The following is a 20,065-nucleotide window of genomic DNA, read 5'->3' as shown; positions in this document are numbered from 1 at the left end:
AATGGATTGAAGTGAAAGAAATAGGTTGAAATCCCAATTAAAGAAAACCCCCACTTCATGATTTGGGTAAATGCTTATAAAATAGGGTTAATGTCTGTCTACCTTATTGTCTTGTGATAATCAAATGAGAAAAGTTATTAAGTATCTAACAGAGGATCTAATACTCTGAAAATTTTTTTTATATATAATGTGTATCCATGGTGAATCCATGGTGTTAGAACTGTTCACTTAGAACTACAGAAAAAGACATTACCTTTTAGGATATTCTTGGGGTACCTTGCGTGCTGGTAAGATAACTATAGCTACCACATTGATTAAAGAGCACCTGATTTGGAGCCTTAGATTATCAAAACACTGACTTAAATGGAAAATAGCCTGAAGTTACAGTGAAGGAAAGCATGTAGTAACGGGCTCAATTTTGTTGACAGTTTCAAATTGATAATCTTCACTCCAAATGAGGTGATAGTTGAGTATTCTGTAGGATAAAAATAGAAATTCTTGCCCTGAGAAATTCCCTATAGCTCTAAATCCTGTTCTTCCCTTTAGCTGAAGTGGATAAACCACAGAGACAGTAGGGATTATAAATTATAAATGTTTCCAAATTTTCATAATCCCAGGAAATAACAGATTAGTATACTCCACATAAAATCGTGATCTCATTAATATTTCTGGTTTCTTTAATATACTTTTTCATCATTAAACCAACTTGTAAGTCATTTAGTAAGGAGACAAATGGTATCATTGCTCAAAAAGCTTAATTTGCTAACAAATTTCTAAGGAACAGAAAAGACATTAAGTTTGGCATAATATTTTTTTTTACTTGTCTTTTGCTGCTCATGTACCTACTTTTCCTCTGAATAGATACAGATTTTTCTCTTATTATTCCTTTACTTAATTATTGATGTCAGACTCACAGCATGGTAAAGTAACTTTCTATTCTCTCTTTTCCTTACCTTTATGGAAGATCAGTACCACACTTGCTTTTTTCCAGTCTTCTGGTATCTCTCCAGTTCTTGAATTTTCAAAAATAATTGTAAGTGATTCAATTGTAAGTATGCTCTATACTTCTTTCATTGGATGAAAGCATATCTGTGATGCATGTCATCTCACATTGCTAATTGTGAACATAAACTTTCCAGATACTCTCGTATTTTAATCGAAACGACATTTCTGCAAAGTTTTCATTATTTTAATTATAGGGTATGTGTTTTGCTAATTTTAAAAAATTATCTACTTTTGTCTGGATTCATGTTTATTTTTCATTAGGAGGCTTATGGGTTTTTTTTTGTTGTTTTTTCCTTTTTTGGTGTTTTTCCTCTGTTAAAATTTTAAGCTTTTACTCCCCTTTATGGGTCTGCTGATAACGTATTCTGTGTTCTTGTTATTCTGAACTTCTCTGTGAGAATTACATGTACTAATTTCTCTAATTATTTTTCTTTTCTCCTTTTGCAACATATTTATATTATATACTATTTTTTCCTATGTAAGAGAAAGCACTGAATATAGTGTTAGTCCTTCACATTTTTGTTGTAAAATAAGATTTGATAGGAAAATAATTACTCATTTGTTAATTTCTTTTTACAATGTTGTTATTCAGCCATAGCCCTTCCTGTTCTGTGTTATTCTCCTGGGTTCCTCAAATTACTCATGACCTTCTTATTTCCTGATTCTGACCTCAACAAGACCTTAAGCCACCTTTTACCACCTTTACCTCCACTGTTCATTACTCTTCCTCTGTCACCAGGAATTACTTTAAAAGCTCTTACCCTGCCTCAAAAATTGCCTCCTGTATTGTTGTACTAAAAAAGTACCTCTACAGAGCAGCTACAATTCATACGTATTTCAGACAGTTTTAAGGACATCCTTGCAATACTTTTTTTTTTTTTAAATGGAGGTGAAGCATTTGGTTATATATATGTATAAATAGTGTTTAATGTCCCAACTGAAGTCATTAATAGGAATTCATTCGTTAGCTTTCAAGTGCCTTCTGAGAAGTGATGCTATTCAATATAAGTATTAGAAAGATAGTAGGAGGTACTTACACAGCTTTGAAGCAGTTTGATATGCTCCTACCAGTCTAGATACTATTTTTGAAGTTGGGTCAGATGTTTCTCTCTATATATATTTTAAACTGAATACATAGGTCCTGGCTGATACAGAATCATGTGTTACTCTTCCTGACTTTAAAAATGTACTTTAGCTTTCTTTATTAGCAAAGTATTCTTGAAGACTAGCGACTATGTTGTTTTTAGTATATTTGCCACACAAATGGGTTTTTTTCCTTTACATTGATTTCTAATTTTATCGATTTATCTAATTTACAGATTGGGTTTAATTTCTGTTCTAATTTAAGTTCTTTTACACCGCAGACCATTTGCCTTTATCTTTCTGTAATAGTTGCACTTAACTTAAACTTTAAATGAATTCACACAGAAGTCATCAGGTGAGAACTGTGGTTCATCAATACAGTAAATTAGGGAGCAGCAAACCTCTTTGGTCCTGACTGCCAAAAGGGCAACATAACCACTTTGGCCACAAAGTGTCCACAAAGGACATGCACAAAAAAGAAGGAAAGAAAGACATGAAGAAGGGAGTGAGGGAGTAAACAAGGGGGAGGAGGAAGAGAACAGAAAGGCAAGAGATATCTAGGGAGAGAAGGGATCATGGGGAAGACCGGATCATCGCATCAGCAATTATCAGACACAGCGATCAGTGCCACATACATTTATTCAAGGCTGAGCTAGCCCTGGAGGTTATAGTGTTGAATGAGTGGCACAGAGAATGTATATCTGCTTAACTCCTAACGTGCTTCTTCTACAAGATGTCCCTGTTAGAAGTACGAAGTCACACCCTGTCTTAAAGGATCTGCTCTGTTCCAGGTTCTTTTCAAAGGAAGACAGACCACTCTCACAATGGTATAAAGGACTATATTCTGATGATTTGTTTTAAAACAAAACTCAATTAAAAAGGACGTGAGTGTAGGGTTTTATATTATAAATGTTGAATAGAAAGAGGAATAGTTAGACTTCAAGGGAATTTTTATGAAATAGTATATGTTAGGAGGTAATGAGTCCCTTGTCTGTTGAGATACTCAAGTGAAGACTAGAAGACTTCCAAAAACATTGTAAAATAACTTCTTTGAGGGGGAGGCTGGACTAGATGGCTTGTGTACTGTAAGTCATAATATGTAGCAGAAACTTGTATTTTCTTCTTGTGTGCGTTATTCTTAAAAGATTTGAGGAAACCGTTTAATTACTATCAGTTGTGCATGTTATTGATATATTTGTGCATGTTATTTTATTGATTGCATTTGGGACAACTATATATGTAGATTTTCTTTTTAAGTACACCAAAGATGTATGGATTACTGTACAAGGGAGTTTAGGCCAGTTCTGGGATTTTACTCTAATAATTCTAGTTATAAACCACCTATTATACATTACATAAACAAAAATGATTTGGTGAGCAGATCTTCGACTTGGATGTTACAATGTGTGGAGTTTATTCTAAGATTAAAGGAATTTTGTGGAAGACTATTTAGAGGTAGGTCTGAGAAGAGAGCCAGGGTGAGGTTCTAGGATTATAGCAACATCAAAGGGTTGGTTTTTTTTTAAGAATTAATTTAGATCTCAGATCTAGGGTTTTGGATCTCAGTAATTTAAATCCGTTTCCATTTATTTACTGGAGGATTTTTAATCAGAGATTTGTTCAAAAGTATATGTTAATTAGATTTTTACAGTTGTAGTTCTAAATGGATTCAAGAGAGGGAAAATTCTTAAAAATCACTTTTTCCTACTTAGATGCTTTACCTCTTATTCATTTATGAATATGCCATTGAACTTTTTGATATTTAGCAAGCATAACAATATTTTATGGAGTTTGTATAGTTAAATTATTAATAATTATGTTATATTGCTGTGTGAAACAAAACAAAAACTAAGCCAAGCAGTTCTAATTTTTTCTGTGGTACAGTAACATGGAAGGAAATCACTCCCTTCTTTCATAATACAGTAAGTGTAATGGATTTATTCTTCCTTTTCCACATCTTTTATTATCACACTCTACATAGTAAATGTACTTAATAGAAAGTTTTTTGGGCTATCTCTAAAAATGAATGTTTAACCAGTTTTATTACATATATTGTTTATTATGCTTTTTCTTCAACTTTGCTTTTATTCATGACATCTCATTGGGAAGGGATTTTTCAATACTCATTTGAAGTAGTTTCTTTACGTGTATGTGGAAAAAAAGCAGGCCGTTTTATTGCTTTTGAATTTGAAAAGGAAAATGCATTACAAGATAAGTTGGTTTTCCCATGGTCTAATACGACTTAGGGTTTTTGTTTTTGTTTTTTTCTGTTCTGATTCAGAATTTGAATTTTAGTTTGGCAAGAGCAACAATAAATAGTATTAATTGATAATGTTAGTAATTGTAGTCTTAAGTAGAGGTAGTAGCTGCCACATTAATAATAGTAGGAGGAGGATGACTATATTTGGCAGGTAAGAAAACAGCAGCTTAGAGAGACACAATATTTTCTTAATGGCTGAGCTGCAATTAGAAACCAGGCTTGCCACCCATTGTTGTTTCCCATAATACTATAATGGTCTCAATGTGGTGTTTGAGATAATGGCTGTAAAAGTGCTTTAGTAATAATAAAGTATTGTGCAAAGATGAGGTATTGGTGTAACATACAGTGAACTTTGGCTTCCATTTACTAAAATGGGGAATGTGAAAATGATCAGCCTATTTTGGCCAACAAGTGAAGATCAAGTATGGTACAGAATTTTGTGGTTGGGCGGGATTGTGACATTAGTGGATCATGAGCCTTACTTCATTTCCCTGTTTAACTGCATGACATTTGGGCACGCAAATATGGGAAGCTGGTGGTCTTGTTCATTCTCCAACTTTTTGTCTTTTATATCCAGGATTGATGTTTTTTTCATATATGATTAACTACTCTGGTTTCTTTTCAGTAAAGTTAAAACATAGGAATCCCATGCTCTTGAAGTTTAAAATTTTTAGTGTACAAAAATAGGACATGCAAATGCTGAACTGTTAAACTGAGAAATAAGTGGGCCCCCTAAATAAGTAAACATTTACACCATGTCCAGAGTGTAGTGTTCATGCCAAGGGTGAATGTGAGTAGGGAACTTGATTAAGACAAGTGTTGTCACTTTCATTGAGAGAGAGGGCCTTCTTCTTAGAAGAGGTGAGAATTTTGAGGTTCTTATTTCTTTTAATAAGGGAGGAGGAGAAGGCATCAGAGCTAATGGGGTGGGTTAGGGAATGGGAGAACTAAATAGAGTATGAAGTTAAGATTAAAGGACTGGAGGAATCAGACAAAAAGTGGCGGTAAAATAGGAGGTAATCTAGGTGGTAATATAGGTCCTTCAGCTGAATTACTGTTGCTCTGGAGGTCACTGGGAGTCATTTGGGGGTGAGAAGAAAGTGATAGAAGAGCAAGGTCAATCCTAATTTAAGCAGCAGCACATGTTTGATAAGGGAACAGAGCTAGACGTTCATGAGGGAGATTGATTTATCACTATTCTTGGAGAATTTAGATAGTTTAAATATACCTATTATTTATGTAAAAGTACTATTTTTACTTGAAAAATTGAAATGTCATGTATGAAGGATGAAATATCTTCTGTACTATTAAACATTGCCTGGATACTGGTAGATTTATTACAAATTTTCTTTTTCTGTAGGGTTTGGATTCAGGATTTGTTCCTAGTGTCCAAGACTTTGATAAGAAACTTACAGAGGCTGATGCTTACCTACAAATCTTGATAGAACAATTAAAGGTATGGCATTGGTTTATATACTGAATTGGTATAAAGTAGTAAATGTTACCAAGCTTGATTTTGAGTGTAAAAAGTTACCTGATGTTAATTTGCATCCCTTATATGGTTCTTCAGCAATTTTTAAAGCTGACTAAATTAAAAGATCTGGGTGACTTACTCAAAGATCTTTGTCTTTGATTATATTGATAAATAGTGTGTATAATGTACTTTTTTGGTTGTTAAAAAAGTAAATAGACATAATTAGAAGAAAATAAGATTAGATTCATATTGTTTTAAAAATGAAAATGGTACATTTTAATGTGGTTCAATTTCTGAGGCCTTGATTTTTCCATTTTGGGGAGTGGGGCGTTGGGAGAGGTGATTTCTCTACTTCATATATCATTACTGAAATTGTCTCCTTCAATTCCTACCTTAAAATTAATTACAAGCAAGAGTCCTGGGAGGCAAATGGAGTATTGATAAACTTGGGTGACAAAAAAAAAACCTTAGGTTTCAATTGATATTTTAAGTTCTTAAAAGCCATCTGTTTTCTTTTGCTTGTGATTTTACCAGGGTAATTGATCTTGACTGTTTAAAATCATTGGATAGAATTGGACTTGATACAGTCCCTTGAAAAAATACACGTTATCTTAAAAATACATATAAATCATCCCAGGAAGAAATGTATTTAAGAACTAAGTTTGCCTTTCTATGTTTAGTAAATGTACACAATATAGTAAAATGGCTTGATACTATAATCATTTTCTTTTTAATCCTGTAGCTTTTTGATGACAAACTTCAAAACTGCAAAGATGATGAACAAAGAAAGGTAAGTTCTATTGTCATTATTTTGCCTTAAACCATTTTAAAACCAGGAGCCTTTTAGAGAAATAACAGAAGAACCTCAGTGTTTCGGCTACTCCCACTGACTATTTATGATAGTATTGCCATATAGAATTCATGGGGGAGTTTTCTGGTGAATTTCTGTTATGGTTTCACAATTAAACAAAAGGGTAAAGTACAAAAATTTTAACATGATGCCTTTTTTGTAAGTACCACCTTCCTAGGAGTAGATTCGTTCTTCGTGAGGTTTTTAATGTTGAAGATAGAAAGTTATTTTATTAAATTGGTGTTGTGGTCCCTTCAGATATTAATAAACCAATTGGCAAGAATTTGCTGAATAAACAAGAAACCACAGATGAGGACACAAAACTAGCGTTGCTTTTTTTTTTTTTAAGATTTTATTTTTAAGCCATCTCTGTACCCAGCTTGGGGCTTGAAGTTACGACCTTGAGATCAAGAGTTGCATGCTGTACTAAGCCAGCAAGGTGCCCCCGAGTGTTGCTTTAATATAGTTCCGCTACTGCCCCCCACCCTTGAATTTCTGATAATTACTTTGTAATTTGAATAGTTTTCTTTTTTCCAATTAACATTTTTCCTCCTTGATTAGATTTCCCCATGCGGTATCATTTCTTTTTTTGCATTTCTTTTGACCATAGCTTTGCATTTGGCTCTTTTACACTTGGTGATAGTACCTGTAGTAACTCATGTTTAGCTCCCCTTCCATTCTAAGTTTTGGAATTTAGTCCCATGTCATTTTTAAACAGCTAGGCAAAGTTTAAGGTGATTCTAAAACAAGTGTTTTTTATTTATTTAAATTCAATTTAGCTAACATATAGTGTATTATTAGTTTCTGAGGTAGAATTTAGAGATTCATCAGTTGTATATAACACCCAATGCTCATTACATCAAGTGTCCTCCTTAATGCCCATCACCCAGTTACCCCATCCTCCCACCCATCTATCCTCCAGCAACCCTAAGTTTGTTTCCTATGGTTAAAAGTCTCTTATGGTTTGTCTCCCTCTCTGTTTCCATCTTATTTTATTTTTCCTTCCCTTCCCTTCCTCTCTGTTCATTAGTTTTGTTTCTTAAGTTCCACGTATGAGTGAAATCATGTGATATTTGTCTTTTCTCTGATTTTGCTTAGTATAATACACTATAGCTCCATCCACATCATTGCAAATGCAAGATTTCATTCTTTTTGATAGGGCTGAGTAATATTCCATTGTATATATGTCCCACTTCTTTATCCATTCATCTTTTGATGGACATTTGGGCTCTTCCCATATTTTGGCTATTGTGGACATTGCTGCTATAAACCTTGGGGTGCAGGTGCCCCTTCGAATCACTATGTAGAACAAGTGTTTTAAAATCACATAGTCTATAAAAATAAAGACACAACTCTTTTTCATATAAGGAATAGTAATGTTTTTGTTATTCTTAGAAATCTTGAATCATATGAATCTTATTTGAGCACATAATCCGTAACATGTTTGAATTTTTTATTTTAAATGTTTAAGTTTTTGAAAAGTTTAAAAGTGTTCCCTTCCCAACTTGCCTGCACTCACTTAGAGTAGTGAGTACATTTTGGTAAAATTCTTTAAATGACCAGTAAAAAACAGCAATGATATTTCTTTATGCTTCTGATTATTTGTATAAACTTCTCATTTTTCACAGAAAATTGAAACTCTCAAAGAGACAACAAATGTAAGTAATGTGTTTGGTAAACTCTGGCTTTGCATTAAAAAGTGCTTCAAAATGTTATTTCTATTTTAAGCTACTGCTTAAATAATAAATTCTTCTATTAATAAGAGCAGTTGATTTTAGTTTATGAATTTTTACAAGGGTGTTTAAGAATTTTATTATTCTCTAAAGGAATTAAAAGGACTTGAATAATTCGTCTAATTAAAATTCACTTCATATACCATTTTATCTGCATCTGGTCTTGTCTGTCTTAAGATCTTTGGATAAAAGATGTCATCCGTGCACAATGTATATATTCTCTTTCTTATAATTAAAATATATTGTGATTCAAGTTTTCTGATGTACTGGCCTTCTGGCATTATGTAATAGGCTACTAATAAGATTTGTATTTTGGTAACAGCATTTTTAAAAACAGGCAAAGTAGTAGTAGTCTAGGTTCCCCAGTATTGTGATAGGATTCTTTACTCTTCATAATTCCGTAAGTCTTGAATAGATGTTTTGGAAATTTACACTGGGATTGCCTGCTATTGATCTAAGAATTTGAAAGTTAATCAGACTCACATCTTTTTTCTGTTTGAAGTGTAGAAAAACCATTTAGAATGTTATTCAGTACAAATTAACAATTTCTTGGCATTTTTTAATGGTAGAATTGCTAATGATAACTTCATCTAACACTATCAGTACATGAGAACCCACTGGAATCCAGAGAGGGTATTTCTTGTGTAGTATAGACTTGTATCCTGTACATCTGAACTGATTTTTATTTTTTATTTTTATATTTTAAACTTTAATGTCATATGACCATTTTATTTGGTGCAAGATCCTAAAATCAGTGTTCTGTTTTTATAGAGCATGGTAGAATCAATTAAACACTGCATTGTGTTGCTGCAGATTGCTAAAGTAAGTAAATTTTACTTTTGATTACTTTCATTTAATGAGACGTAAAAATCATAATGGCATTTCTTTTTAATAGGCAGGAAACTTGGTTCTAAAATATATACCTTTCTACAGTTGTATTGTGGGGTTCTTGGTACTATTGAATAACTATTGTATTTGGATATTACCTTAGCAGTATGTGCCTGTTTTTGATAAGGTAATTTCTGATATGGTGACTGGGAAGGAGGGGAGTACATTTGAGTACCCCTTCTTTCCATTTTATCCATTATCGGTGCTTGGAGCAAGGACATATTTTGCAAAACCTTTCACAGAAAAGTTTTTCTTAGGAGAAAAGGAATTAAATTTTACAAGAGTTCTTTTTCTCATTCATAATTAGGAGTATAATAAAGATATATTTATTTTTAATTGTGTTGTAGATTTTTTTCTGGCACCAAACTACATTAGTGAACCGCTACTTTAATTTGCTGTTCTTATTCACGCAATAAAATGTATTTTGAATTAATGTGGTGCAGTAAAAATTTCATGGTTATTGTGCCTGCTTTTCTGAGAAATTTTGGTGTATTCAATTTAAATGTAGATTTGATTGCTTGGTATTTTGAGAAATAAGCATTTTAATGTTTGAAAAGATATTAACCCCCGCCCCCTGCCCACCATTATTTCTACCTGACTATACCTCTGTATTTCTAGCCAATGGCTAGAAGACAGTGGGCAGGCAATTCAGCAGCCACTATTGGGAGTGGTGTTTGCATGGATTTTTAATTACTGGCCTATTTTACTTATTCAATTGCATGTATTTGTTTGCCTGATAATGGTCACTTTTTACCTAGTATTGTTAATGATACAGTCGTACAGGATAATCTATTTGTGCTTAGATAGGAAGGATATTCAGCATATTAAGTTAGGGCAGTGTCATTTTCTTTTGAGGCGAGATTCAATATATTAAATAAAGTGTCAGAACTTAAGGGCTTGTGTTCACTTTCTAGGTTTTTTGTTTTTACCACTATGCCTGATTTCCTGTGCATGTGTCTAAATATTTCATCTACTCTTGTGGATCAGAATATATTCTAAAGGGAGCATAGGGTTGGAGCCATAAAAGAGGTGGTAAGGTTTTTGTTTTCCTTGACTGTGAAATTATATGGATGGGTGGGTCACCTCCTGATACCCAAAAGCCTCTACAGTGTATAGATAAGCAGTAAACTACACCTTGCTCAATGTGAATAGGTATGTATTTTTAGGGATTCACACTGCCTTCTCTGGAAGATTGAGGAAGTAGAAGAGCTGATAGTGTTTAGACTGGTTTGGATAACCTCTACAAGTCATTTAAGACTTTAGATAGTTGTCAAAGAAGGCAATCAAGCCTCTTTCAGGAGCTCTCCTTTTGGCTACCCATCCAGAATATTTTTGGTGTTCTATCTTTGGAATGAGTTAGAATTAAAATCACTAATACTCCTTTTTAGAAGTTTCTGCTATTTTTTTTTTTAAGAAATTTTCATTTTTTAAGTAATCTCTGCACCCAACATGGGGACTCGAACTCACAACCCTGATATCAGGAGCCACGTGCTCCACTGACTGAGCCAACCAGGAGCCCCTAGACGTTTCTGCTATTTAGTCTATACCTCCTACCTCTTTGTTTATTTTAGCCCAGCTTGATAGACTTAAATTTCAAGGTCCTTCAGAATGGGTAACATAGATTAAGTAAATGGAGTTTGGCTGTTTAATTTTTTCCAGAAGGAAGTTTTATTAAGGCTTTTATGTTCAAATACTATCCTTTAAGTTATATATGTACTCTATATGAACTCTGTGTGTATCTTTAAATGTAAATTTAAGACCATTTCACTTGCCTACTCAAATCCCACTAAATGTTTTCCCATCTCCCTTGGTTTGGAATCTGAACTACTTACAATAACTTACATCACTTGAACCATTGCTACTCTCTCACCTCCTCTACCCTCATTTGGTCACACTATTCCAATGTATTGGCTTGTTTTCTTTTTCATAAACAGGCCAGAATCTTTCTGCTTCAGGGATTTGTATTTGCTTTCCCTGCTGCCTGGAAGGAACTTTCCCAGATTTCCAGGACTAACCTCACTTTATTCATATTTCTGCCCACAGGAAATCTCTTAGAAGAGACCTTCCTGACCATTCTATCTAAAATAATCTCTAATCTCTCATTTGTGTTTTTTTCTTCATGGCCTTGCATCACTAGCCAGATTTACCTGATATCTTCTTTATTGCCTCTCTACCATCTGATTTATAATCTCCTTAAGGACTTTGTCGTTTGCCATTGTATTAGTCTGCTTGGGCTGCCCTAACAAACCACCAGACTGGGTGGCTTAAACAACAGAAATTTATTTTCTTGCAGTTTTGGAGGCTAGAAGTTCAAGATCAAGGTTCTGGACAATTTGGTTTCCTCTGAGGACCCTTTTTAACTCGTAGACAGCCATCTTCTCAGTATGTCCTCATGTGGTTTTTCCTTGGTGTGTGCACAAAGAACAGAGAGAGAAAAGAGAGGGAGGGAGTGGAGAGGAGGAGATGAAAGAGACAGAGGGAGAGTGGGGAGAGAGAAGGTGAGGAGAGCTCTCTGGTATCTCATAAGGACACTTACTAGGTCAGGGCTCCATCTTTAGGACCTTATTTAACCATAATTTACTTCAGTAGAGGCCCCATTTCCAAATACAGCCATCCTGGGGGTTAGGGCTTCATCTGAATTTGGTGGTGGTGGGGACACACAGATATTCACTGCATAATACCATTGTAACCTCAGTGCCTGGAACAGTTGCCTGCCACATAGCAGGGGCCTGATAATTATAAATTTTGAATGGATGTTTCTAATACATAATTTTTAATGGTTGCATAGTTCAGTGTTTCCACTTTATATGTTTTTTTTTTTTTTTATTTAGCCACCTCTCTCTTGTGCTGTTGATAAACATGGCAGAACTTCTAATACTGATGGGAATATAAATTATTAGTCATTTTGGAGGACTATTCTTCATTGATAGGTTAATAAAACATTGAAGTCAGCTACTTTGAGAGATTGCCACCTGAGACTCCAAAGGGATATAATTTGATACCTTGGTAGTTTGGAGTTTATTTAGTATTAGCTTCTTAGAGGCAGCATGCTATAGGTAGGATTTTAAACCCCTTCCAGTTTTGATTCTTTAATTGTCACTACCAGAAGTTCCCCTCCTGCCTAACTGATTAATGCATTGGTTCCGAACTTTGCTACCCATTGGAATCACCTGGGGATCTTTAACAAGTCTCATGCATGGCTCCCACTCCCAGACTCCTCCCAGGAGGAGTTCCCCTCCTGCCTAACTGATTAATGCATTGGTTCCAGACTTTGTTACCCATTGGAATCACCTGGGGATCTTTAACAAGTCTCATACCTGGCTGTGGGATGTCGCCTGGGCTTTGGGATTTTTAAACTCTCAGGTGTTTGTAATATGCAGCAGAGTTTAGGCATCACTTGGTTATTGGGATTTTCAGGTGGGTTCTATTAGTTCAGAAGACTGTATTCTTTGTACCATTGATAGAGGCAGCTGGTGTTTCATGGGAAAATGCAGAGGAAGGTGGGGGAGGTAAAATAGAGCAGAAATAATCTGGGAGGCCCCTACATCTGAGGACTTGATCAGTTCCTTATCAAGATTAGGTGATAAGACCATATGCCACAACTCATATAAGCAAGTAGAATTGATTTTAATAATGTATTTTATTTAACCCAGTATATCTGAAATGATTTTAACATAAGCAATATAAAAATTCACTAATGAGAAACTTCATATTCTCTTTTTTGTACAAAGTTTTCGGTATCTTGGGTGTATTTTACGCTTTGAACCAGCCACATTTCAAGAGCATAGCCACATGTGACTAGTAGCTCCCAAACTGAACAGTACAGGTCTGGACTATCCTGTCAAAGTAGATTGTATGTTTAAATTGTCTTTGGATTTCAGGTTCTCTCCCCAGAACATCTTCCTTTATAGAGTTTTTGTTTTCATAAGTATTTGTAAATTTCTCATTAGACTTTTTTTATTGATATTAATTTACATATCATAAAGTTCACTCATTTAAAGTGTACATTTCAGTGTTTTTGCTATATTTACAAAGTTGTGCAATCATCACCGTAATCAAATTATAGTATACTTTTATCACCACAAGAAGAAACATTGTACCTATTAAGCTGTCATTCCCTGTTCCTCTTTCCGTAGCTACCCTTGTTCCTGTTCCTCCTTCAATCCCTGGCAACCACTGATCTGTTTCTAGATTTGCCTATTCTGGACATTTCATGTAATTAGGATCCCACAATATGTGGTCTTTTGTGACTGGCTTCTTTCACTTAGCATAATGTTTTCAAGGCTCATTCATATTGTAGCATGTATCAGTCCTTAATTTCCTTTTCATTTCTGAATGATAGTCTGTTGAATGGATATACCGATTTTGTTTATTCATCAGGTGATGAACATTTGGGTTGTTTCCTTTTTTTTTTTTTTTTTTGGCTATTATGAATAATGCTGGAATGAATGTCTACATTATAACGGTTTTGTGTGGAGGTATATTTCCATTTCTTTTAACTTTATGCATGGAAGTGGCATTAACGGGGTCATATGGTAACTGTGTCATTTTTAGAAACTGCTAAACTATTTTTCAAAGCAGCTGCACCATTTTACATTCTCACAGTGTGTTACAATTCAGTTGTCTCCAGGTCCTCACCAGTATTTGTGATTCTCTCTCCTTCCCTCCCTCTCTCTCTCTCTTTTTTTTAGTGGCTTAAAACAGCATTTATTTATTTATTTATTTATTTATTTATTTATTTATTTTAAATCCTTTGAGACTTTATTGAACTGCTGCAGTATAGGCTCGATCCCAGAATGCCGGGATCACCCCTGAGCCGAAGGCAGACGCTTAATGACTGCGCCACCCAGGCGCCCCAGTGTATCATTAGTTTTTGATGTAGTGTTCCATGATTCATTGTTTGTGTATAACACCCAGCGCACCATGCAATACATGCCCTCCTTAATACCCATCACCGGGCTAGCCCATCCTCCCACCCCCCTTCCCTCTAAAACCCTCAGTTTGTTTCCCAGAGTCCACAGCATTCATTTATAAGCTCACAGCTCTATAGATCAGACTCTAAAGTGGCTGGGCTGGGTTCTATGCTTAAGGATATCACAAGGCCCAAATCAAGGTTCTAGACAGGTTGAACTATCTGGAGGCTCTGGGAAAGAATCCACTTCAGGCTCATTCAGGTTGGTGGCAGAATTCAGGTTCTTGTTGTAGGACTGAGGCCCCCATTTCCTTACTAGTTGTTGGCTAGAACTCAGTGTCTGAAACTAAAGGCCTCTCTCTCTGGTCCTTGCACAGATTCCCTCCATCTTCAGAGCCAGCAGTGGCACATCATATCCTTCTCACGGTTCACATTTCTGACCTTTTCTTCTGTCGCCAGCCAAGGAAAGCTCTCGGCTTTTGATGGCTCAGGAGATTAGATCAGGTTCACCTGGATAATACTTCTATCTTATGGTCAACTGTTAATACCATATGATTTCATTTATGTGGAATCTGAAAAACAAAACAAGTGAATAAACAAAAATAGAAACAGACCCAGAAATGGAGAGAACCATCTGGTGTTTGCCAGAGAGGAGGGGAAAGGAGGGGAGTGGGCAAAATGGGTGAAGGGGAGTGGGAGGTATAGGCTTTCGGTTATGGAATGAGTAAGCATGGGGATGAAAGGTACAGTACAGGGAATACACTCAATGGTATTGTAATAGTATGGTGACAAATGGTAGTTGCACTTGTGGTAAGCATAGTGTAATGTATAGACTTGCCATATCACTGTGTTGTACACCTGAAACTAATGTAACATTGCCAGCTATACTTTAGATAGATAGATAGATAGATAGATAGATAGATAGATAGATAGATAGATAGATAGATAAAGGATCCATGGAACCTGGGAATATGATGAGATCACTCCTGTGATTGTCTTTTGGCTGTAGCCAGTCTAGTGGTATCTTGGGGTTTTCATTTGCATTTCCCTAAGGAATAGTGATGTTGAATATCTTTTCATGTGCTTATTAGCCATTTATGTATCGTTAGAGAAGTAACTATTCAAATTCTTTGCCCATTTTTTTGTTGAGTTCTTTTTAGTTTCATTGCATTGTAGGAGTGATTTTATACATTCTAAATACAAATCCTTATCAGACAGGATTTGTATATTTTTCTTCAAGTTTGTGAGTTGTACTTTCTTGATAGCATCCTGAGAAACATGCATATTTTTATTTTGGATGAAGTCCAGTTTATTTGTATTCTATTGCTTATGCCTTTGGTGGCTTATCTGGGAAGTCATTGCCTACTCCTAGATGACAAAGATTTTTCCTGTGTTTTCTTCTAAGAGTTTTAAAGTTTTAGCTCATATTTGTGTGCGATCCACTTTGAGTTCATCTTTGTGATGTGAGGTATGGGTCTAAATTTATTTTTCTGCATGTAGATTTCCAGTTGTCCCAGCCTCATTTGTTGAATCTCATCAAACTTGAATTAGTGTGTTTTATTTTTTGTTGCATATAATTAGTAAGTGTATTGGTCCATAATTAAGGGAGATTTTACTGGGCTGCGTTGCTTTATTAGAGAGATGAGGATGTATTTCATGTATTTTGTTGGTAGGCATGGTTTTAAAAATACTGGAGGCTATAATTCTGGTCAGGAGTCTTCCCAAATTATGTTGTGCTGGTGTTTTTGTTCATTATCATATTTCCAGATCTCAGTCATGCGGGAATGTTCTGAGAAGAGAATAACCTTTGTATTAAGGAATGAGGGATTTATAACCAGATAAACATGCAGTATAATTTAAGTGGGAAGTAGCATTAGACCTTTCCTTTGTTTCATTAACATAATTCATATTGAATTCAGTTACATCTCTAGTTCAGTACTACTTGAGATTTACCTTTAACTGACCTTGATTAAAGGCCACTTGTGGAATACTTACAAAACAAAAACAAAACAATTTTTTTTATTATTATTTTTTAAGATTTTATTTATTTATTTGACAGAGAGAGACAGCCAGCGAGAGAGGGAACACAAGCAGGGTGAGTGGGAGGGGAAGAAGCAGGCTCCCAGTGGAGGAGCCTGATGTGGGGCTCGATACCAGGACTCCGGGATCATGTCCTGAGCCAAAGGCAGACATTTAACGACTGAGCCACCCAGGTGCCCCAAAACGAAACAATTTTTGAAAAGAAAGATGGAAGTGGAAGCGGGGAGGGGATGAATGTAGCCTTTTCAGGTAGTAAAACAAAATCCCTAAAGTACATGATGAGAATGGATTGATAGGAAGACATTTAATAGTCTATGATTTGACTCTGCCTTAAAAGACCACAACAGTAACAAAAATAATAACCCTGATTTAAAATACCCTGTAGGTAGCATACATTATTAACTGAGAACATTTTAGAGAAAAATTTGTCAGATACTGAAATTTATTTTAAATTATACCAGAATTAAAAGTGCTTGCTTTCTTAGATAATATACATATATAATGTGGTATATCAGTAATCACGACATAACAAACAAATCTAAACTGAGTGTCTTAAAATAGCAACATTCATTTAAATTTTGTTCACAAATACGCTGTTTGGGCAGACCTCATGACTTGTTTCTGTTTCATGAAATATCACCTGTAATGACCTGATGCAGGGCTAAGGATCTACTTTCAAGGTGGCTCACTCAACATGCCTGGAAAGTCAGGCTGGGGACCTAGGCTCTTCTCCGTATAGTCCTTTTTACAGCTGCTTGGGTTTTCTCACAGTGTGGTGGTTGGGTTCTTAGAAAACAAGGTGAAAGTTTGTGACATTTCCATGACGGAGTCTTAGAAAAATCACAGAGTCACTTCTGCTATACTTACTGGTGGAGACCGTCACAAAGGTCCACCTAGGTTCTAGGGTAAGGGATGTGAACACTACCTCTTGTCGGGGCCATTTCTGGAAAATTTAATCTATCACATGTATAGAATATTTCTTTCCAAGAAATCCTTTGGAAAAATCAGTTTAATATTTAGAAATAAATAGGGGAAGACCAGAATTAATTTAAAATGTCATCTGAGCAAGAAACTTTAATTTCTCTTTCTCTATAATTCTCAATTTATTTTCAACTGTCTGTATTAAAAATTAACTGTAACTTTGGATATTCTGAGTATATAGTTAATTTTGCAAATAGGGGTAAACCCCAGCGTGAGTTACACAGTTAACAAAATGCAGTTATTCCCAAGGATATGTAAAAGGTACCCACTGTGCCAGAAGTTCCCAAGACCACCTTTAGGTTTGATGATTTTGATGATTTGCATGGAGGACTCACAGGACCCAGTGTATAATCATATTCATAGCTACACTTTATTAGAGCAAAGGATCCAAAGCAAAATCAGCAAAGGGAAAAGGTACATGGGGCAAAATAAGGCACAAACATCCAAGTGTCTTCTCCTAGTAGAGTCACATAGAATGTGCTTACTTCCTCCAGCAACAAATTGTAACAACATATGTGAAATTTTGGGGCACCTGGGTGGCTCAGTTGGTTAAGCCTCTGTCTTCTGCTCGGGTCATGATCTAAGGGTCCTGGGATTGAGCCCCACATGGGCTCCCTGCTAAGTGTGGAGTCTGCTTAGCCCTCTCCCTCTGCCCGTTCCCCCCTACCGCTTGTGCTCGCTCCCTCCCTCCCTCTGTCTCAGATAAATAAATAAATAAAATCTTAAACAAAAAGAAAAACCACATGTCAGATGTTGTCTACCAGAGAAGCTCATTGAAGACTCAACACCCTCGTTGGGACCTTGTCATGTAAGCACTCTTTACCTAGCACTTATCAAGATTCCGGACTTCCGGTTTATGTTGTTAGCATAAACCATATTGCTTACTTAAACAGTTTAGGCACAGTGAGCCACTCTTATCTGATAGAGTGGTGGGGACCCTTCTGAAATCCAAGTTCCTAGTCATTAGCCAAAGGCCACCTTTGCAGGCAGGCAGGCCTGCTATGTTAATGCTTTTCTGTACCTGCACTTAAAAAAAAAAAAAAAAAGCCCAATTCTTCAAACTGCTCTTGGTTGACCCTTCAATATGTAGGTTTCTGAGTAAACTCAGTAGTTAAAGAAAAAGTTATAGATATAAATGAGATACACGTTGGCCATTATGTTTAAAACCAAGACCAAATAATTGGTTCTATTAAAACTTTAAAACTTCCTGATAGTATGGAGCTAGAACTTTAAACAGTATTATTTAAAATTAAACATGCGATTTACATAATACAAATAGGTAGATTAAAATTACAGAAATGAATGTGTTGATAACTTTCCATCACCTTCTTCCTGAAGTACATCATTGGAGAAGCAAGGCAAAATAGCATATTAAGAACATGAGTTCTGGGGCGCCTGGGTGGCACAGCGGGTAAGCGTCTGCCTTCGGCTCAGGGCGTGATCCCGGGGTTATGGGATCGAGCCCCACATCAGGCTCCTCCACTATGAGCCTGCTTCTTCCTCTCCCACTCCCCCTGCTTGTGTTCCCTCTCTCGCTGGCTGTCTCTATCTCTGTCAATCTCTGTCAAATAAATAAATAAAATCTTTAAAAAAAAAAAAAAAAAAAAAGAACATGAGTTCTGAAACCAGACTATTGGAATCCTGGATGTTCTCTCATGTCCAATAGGAATAATACTAGTACCTATCTTATAGAGTTGTTGGTGGAATAATAAATACAAAATATTTGTCAGGCAGTAAGTGTTAATTCGTATGTCATTCCATGGAAACAGTGATTCTGGTTTACTAAAACAAAAAGCAAACCATCTATTTAGAAAATTATAATTCTGGGGCCTGCAGCCAGAATATGGGAAATCCTGTCTATCCCAAGCTTTTAAGGGTATATGATTCTTATACCTTTAAAGTGCAGTGAGAGTTTGGGGGTTGTGTGTAGTTGGCATAATTTACTATAAAATTAAACCCAGAAATATTCAGGGTCTTCAATCCTAAATTAGTATATCTGCTGTTAATAGTTGATACTGATGTGACTACACAGTTCCATAGGATATTTCTATAAAGAATTTAATTAAGTGCCTATATAGAAAAACAATTGCCATGCTGTTCGTGGTGGTGGTGGTGTAGCCAGTGACAGAATGACGCTTGGCTAGCAATGTACAAACGGAATTATGATCTCAGTAGAAGCTGAGAAATAGTTCTCTAACATTACTTACTAGTAAAATAAGCTTTCATAATAGGGAAGAAAGTACAGAAGGACTTACATACATAAAAGAATGAAGTTAATATTTTTAACATTTTTCCTTAAGGACCAGTGTAATGCGGAGAAGCACGCAGATGGAATTATAGTAAGTTTAATCTAATCTTTTTGTTTCCCTTTACTTCTGCAGAGCATTATAACCAGTCATGTCAGGAGAAGCCTGAACTTCTATTCATTTTTCAACACAAATTCTTCTTTTCACCTACTCACTGCTTTTTGTTGTTGACTCTTGCAATTTTCCTTAAGCTTCTAAAGTTGGCCATCTTTCAGCAATCATTTGCAGGGAAAATGTTAAAATTTTTCTAAGTGTTGGTTCAGATTGAATCACTTTGCATGTGTTAACATGAAGGGTTAATCATGGTGTGAAAACACAGCTTTTATGACTAAGGCATAACTCACAGTGCTGCATTTCTTGTCAAACTTTTTTCTCAGATGAAAGAAGGGGAGGGATTCAATATTGAAACATATCTTAATCTGTTTAATATTGTTTATCGGTTTCTGTTTTCTTTTATTTTTAGATTTTGTGTGCTGTGTTAACTGTTGTTGCTACCGTGGTATATATTGTGTTTTTATTAGAACAAATTACAA

The 20,065-nt window shown here is 35.5% G+C and overlaps 1 protein-coding gene across 4 annotated transcripts in view; it reads left to right on the top strand.

Annotated features, from left to right (window-relative positions):
• Nucleotides 1-20,065, top strand: part of OSBPL9 (oxysterol binding protein like 9) — a 186,492-nt gene that overhangs the window by 133,389 nt on the left and 33,038 nt on the right. For 3 of the 4 annotated variants that reach the window (XM_008699212.2, XM_008699215.2, XM_040627318.1), the window contains 5 exons: nt 5,709-5,804; nt 6,565-6,612; nt 8,301-8,330; nt 9,177-9,227; nt 19,527-19,565. In XM_008699212.2, coding sequence (XP_008697434.1) covers nt 5,709-5,804; nt 6,565-6,612; nt 8,301-8,330; nt 9,177-9,227; nt 19,527-19,565 — 264 coding nt within the window. The remainder of the gene's footprint in view (nt 1-5,708; nt 5,805-6,564; nt 6,613-8,300; nt 8,331-9,176; nt 9,228-19,526; nt 19,566-20,065) is intronic. The other variant, XM_008699213.2, reaches the window with a different exon arrangement.

The sequence above is a fragment of the Ursus maritimus genome, unplaced genomic scaffold (assembly GCF_017311325.1).
Source record: "Ursus maritimus isolate PB19 unplaced genomic scaffold, ASM1731132v1 scaffold_12, whole genome shotgun sequence".
In the NCBI taxonomy this organism is placed as follows: Eukaryota; Metazoa; Chordata; class Mammalia; order Carnivora; family Ursidae; genus Ursus; species Ursus maritimus.
The sequence above is the reverse complement of the archived record's forward strand: the minus strand, read 5'-3'. Positions and strand labels throughout refer to the sequence as shown.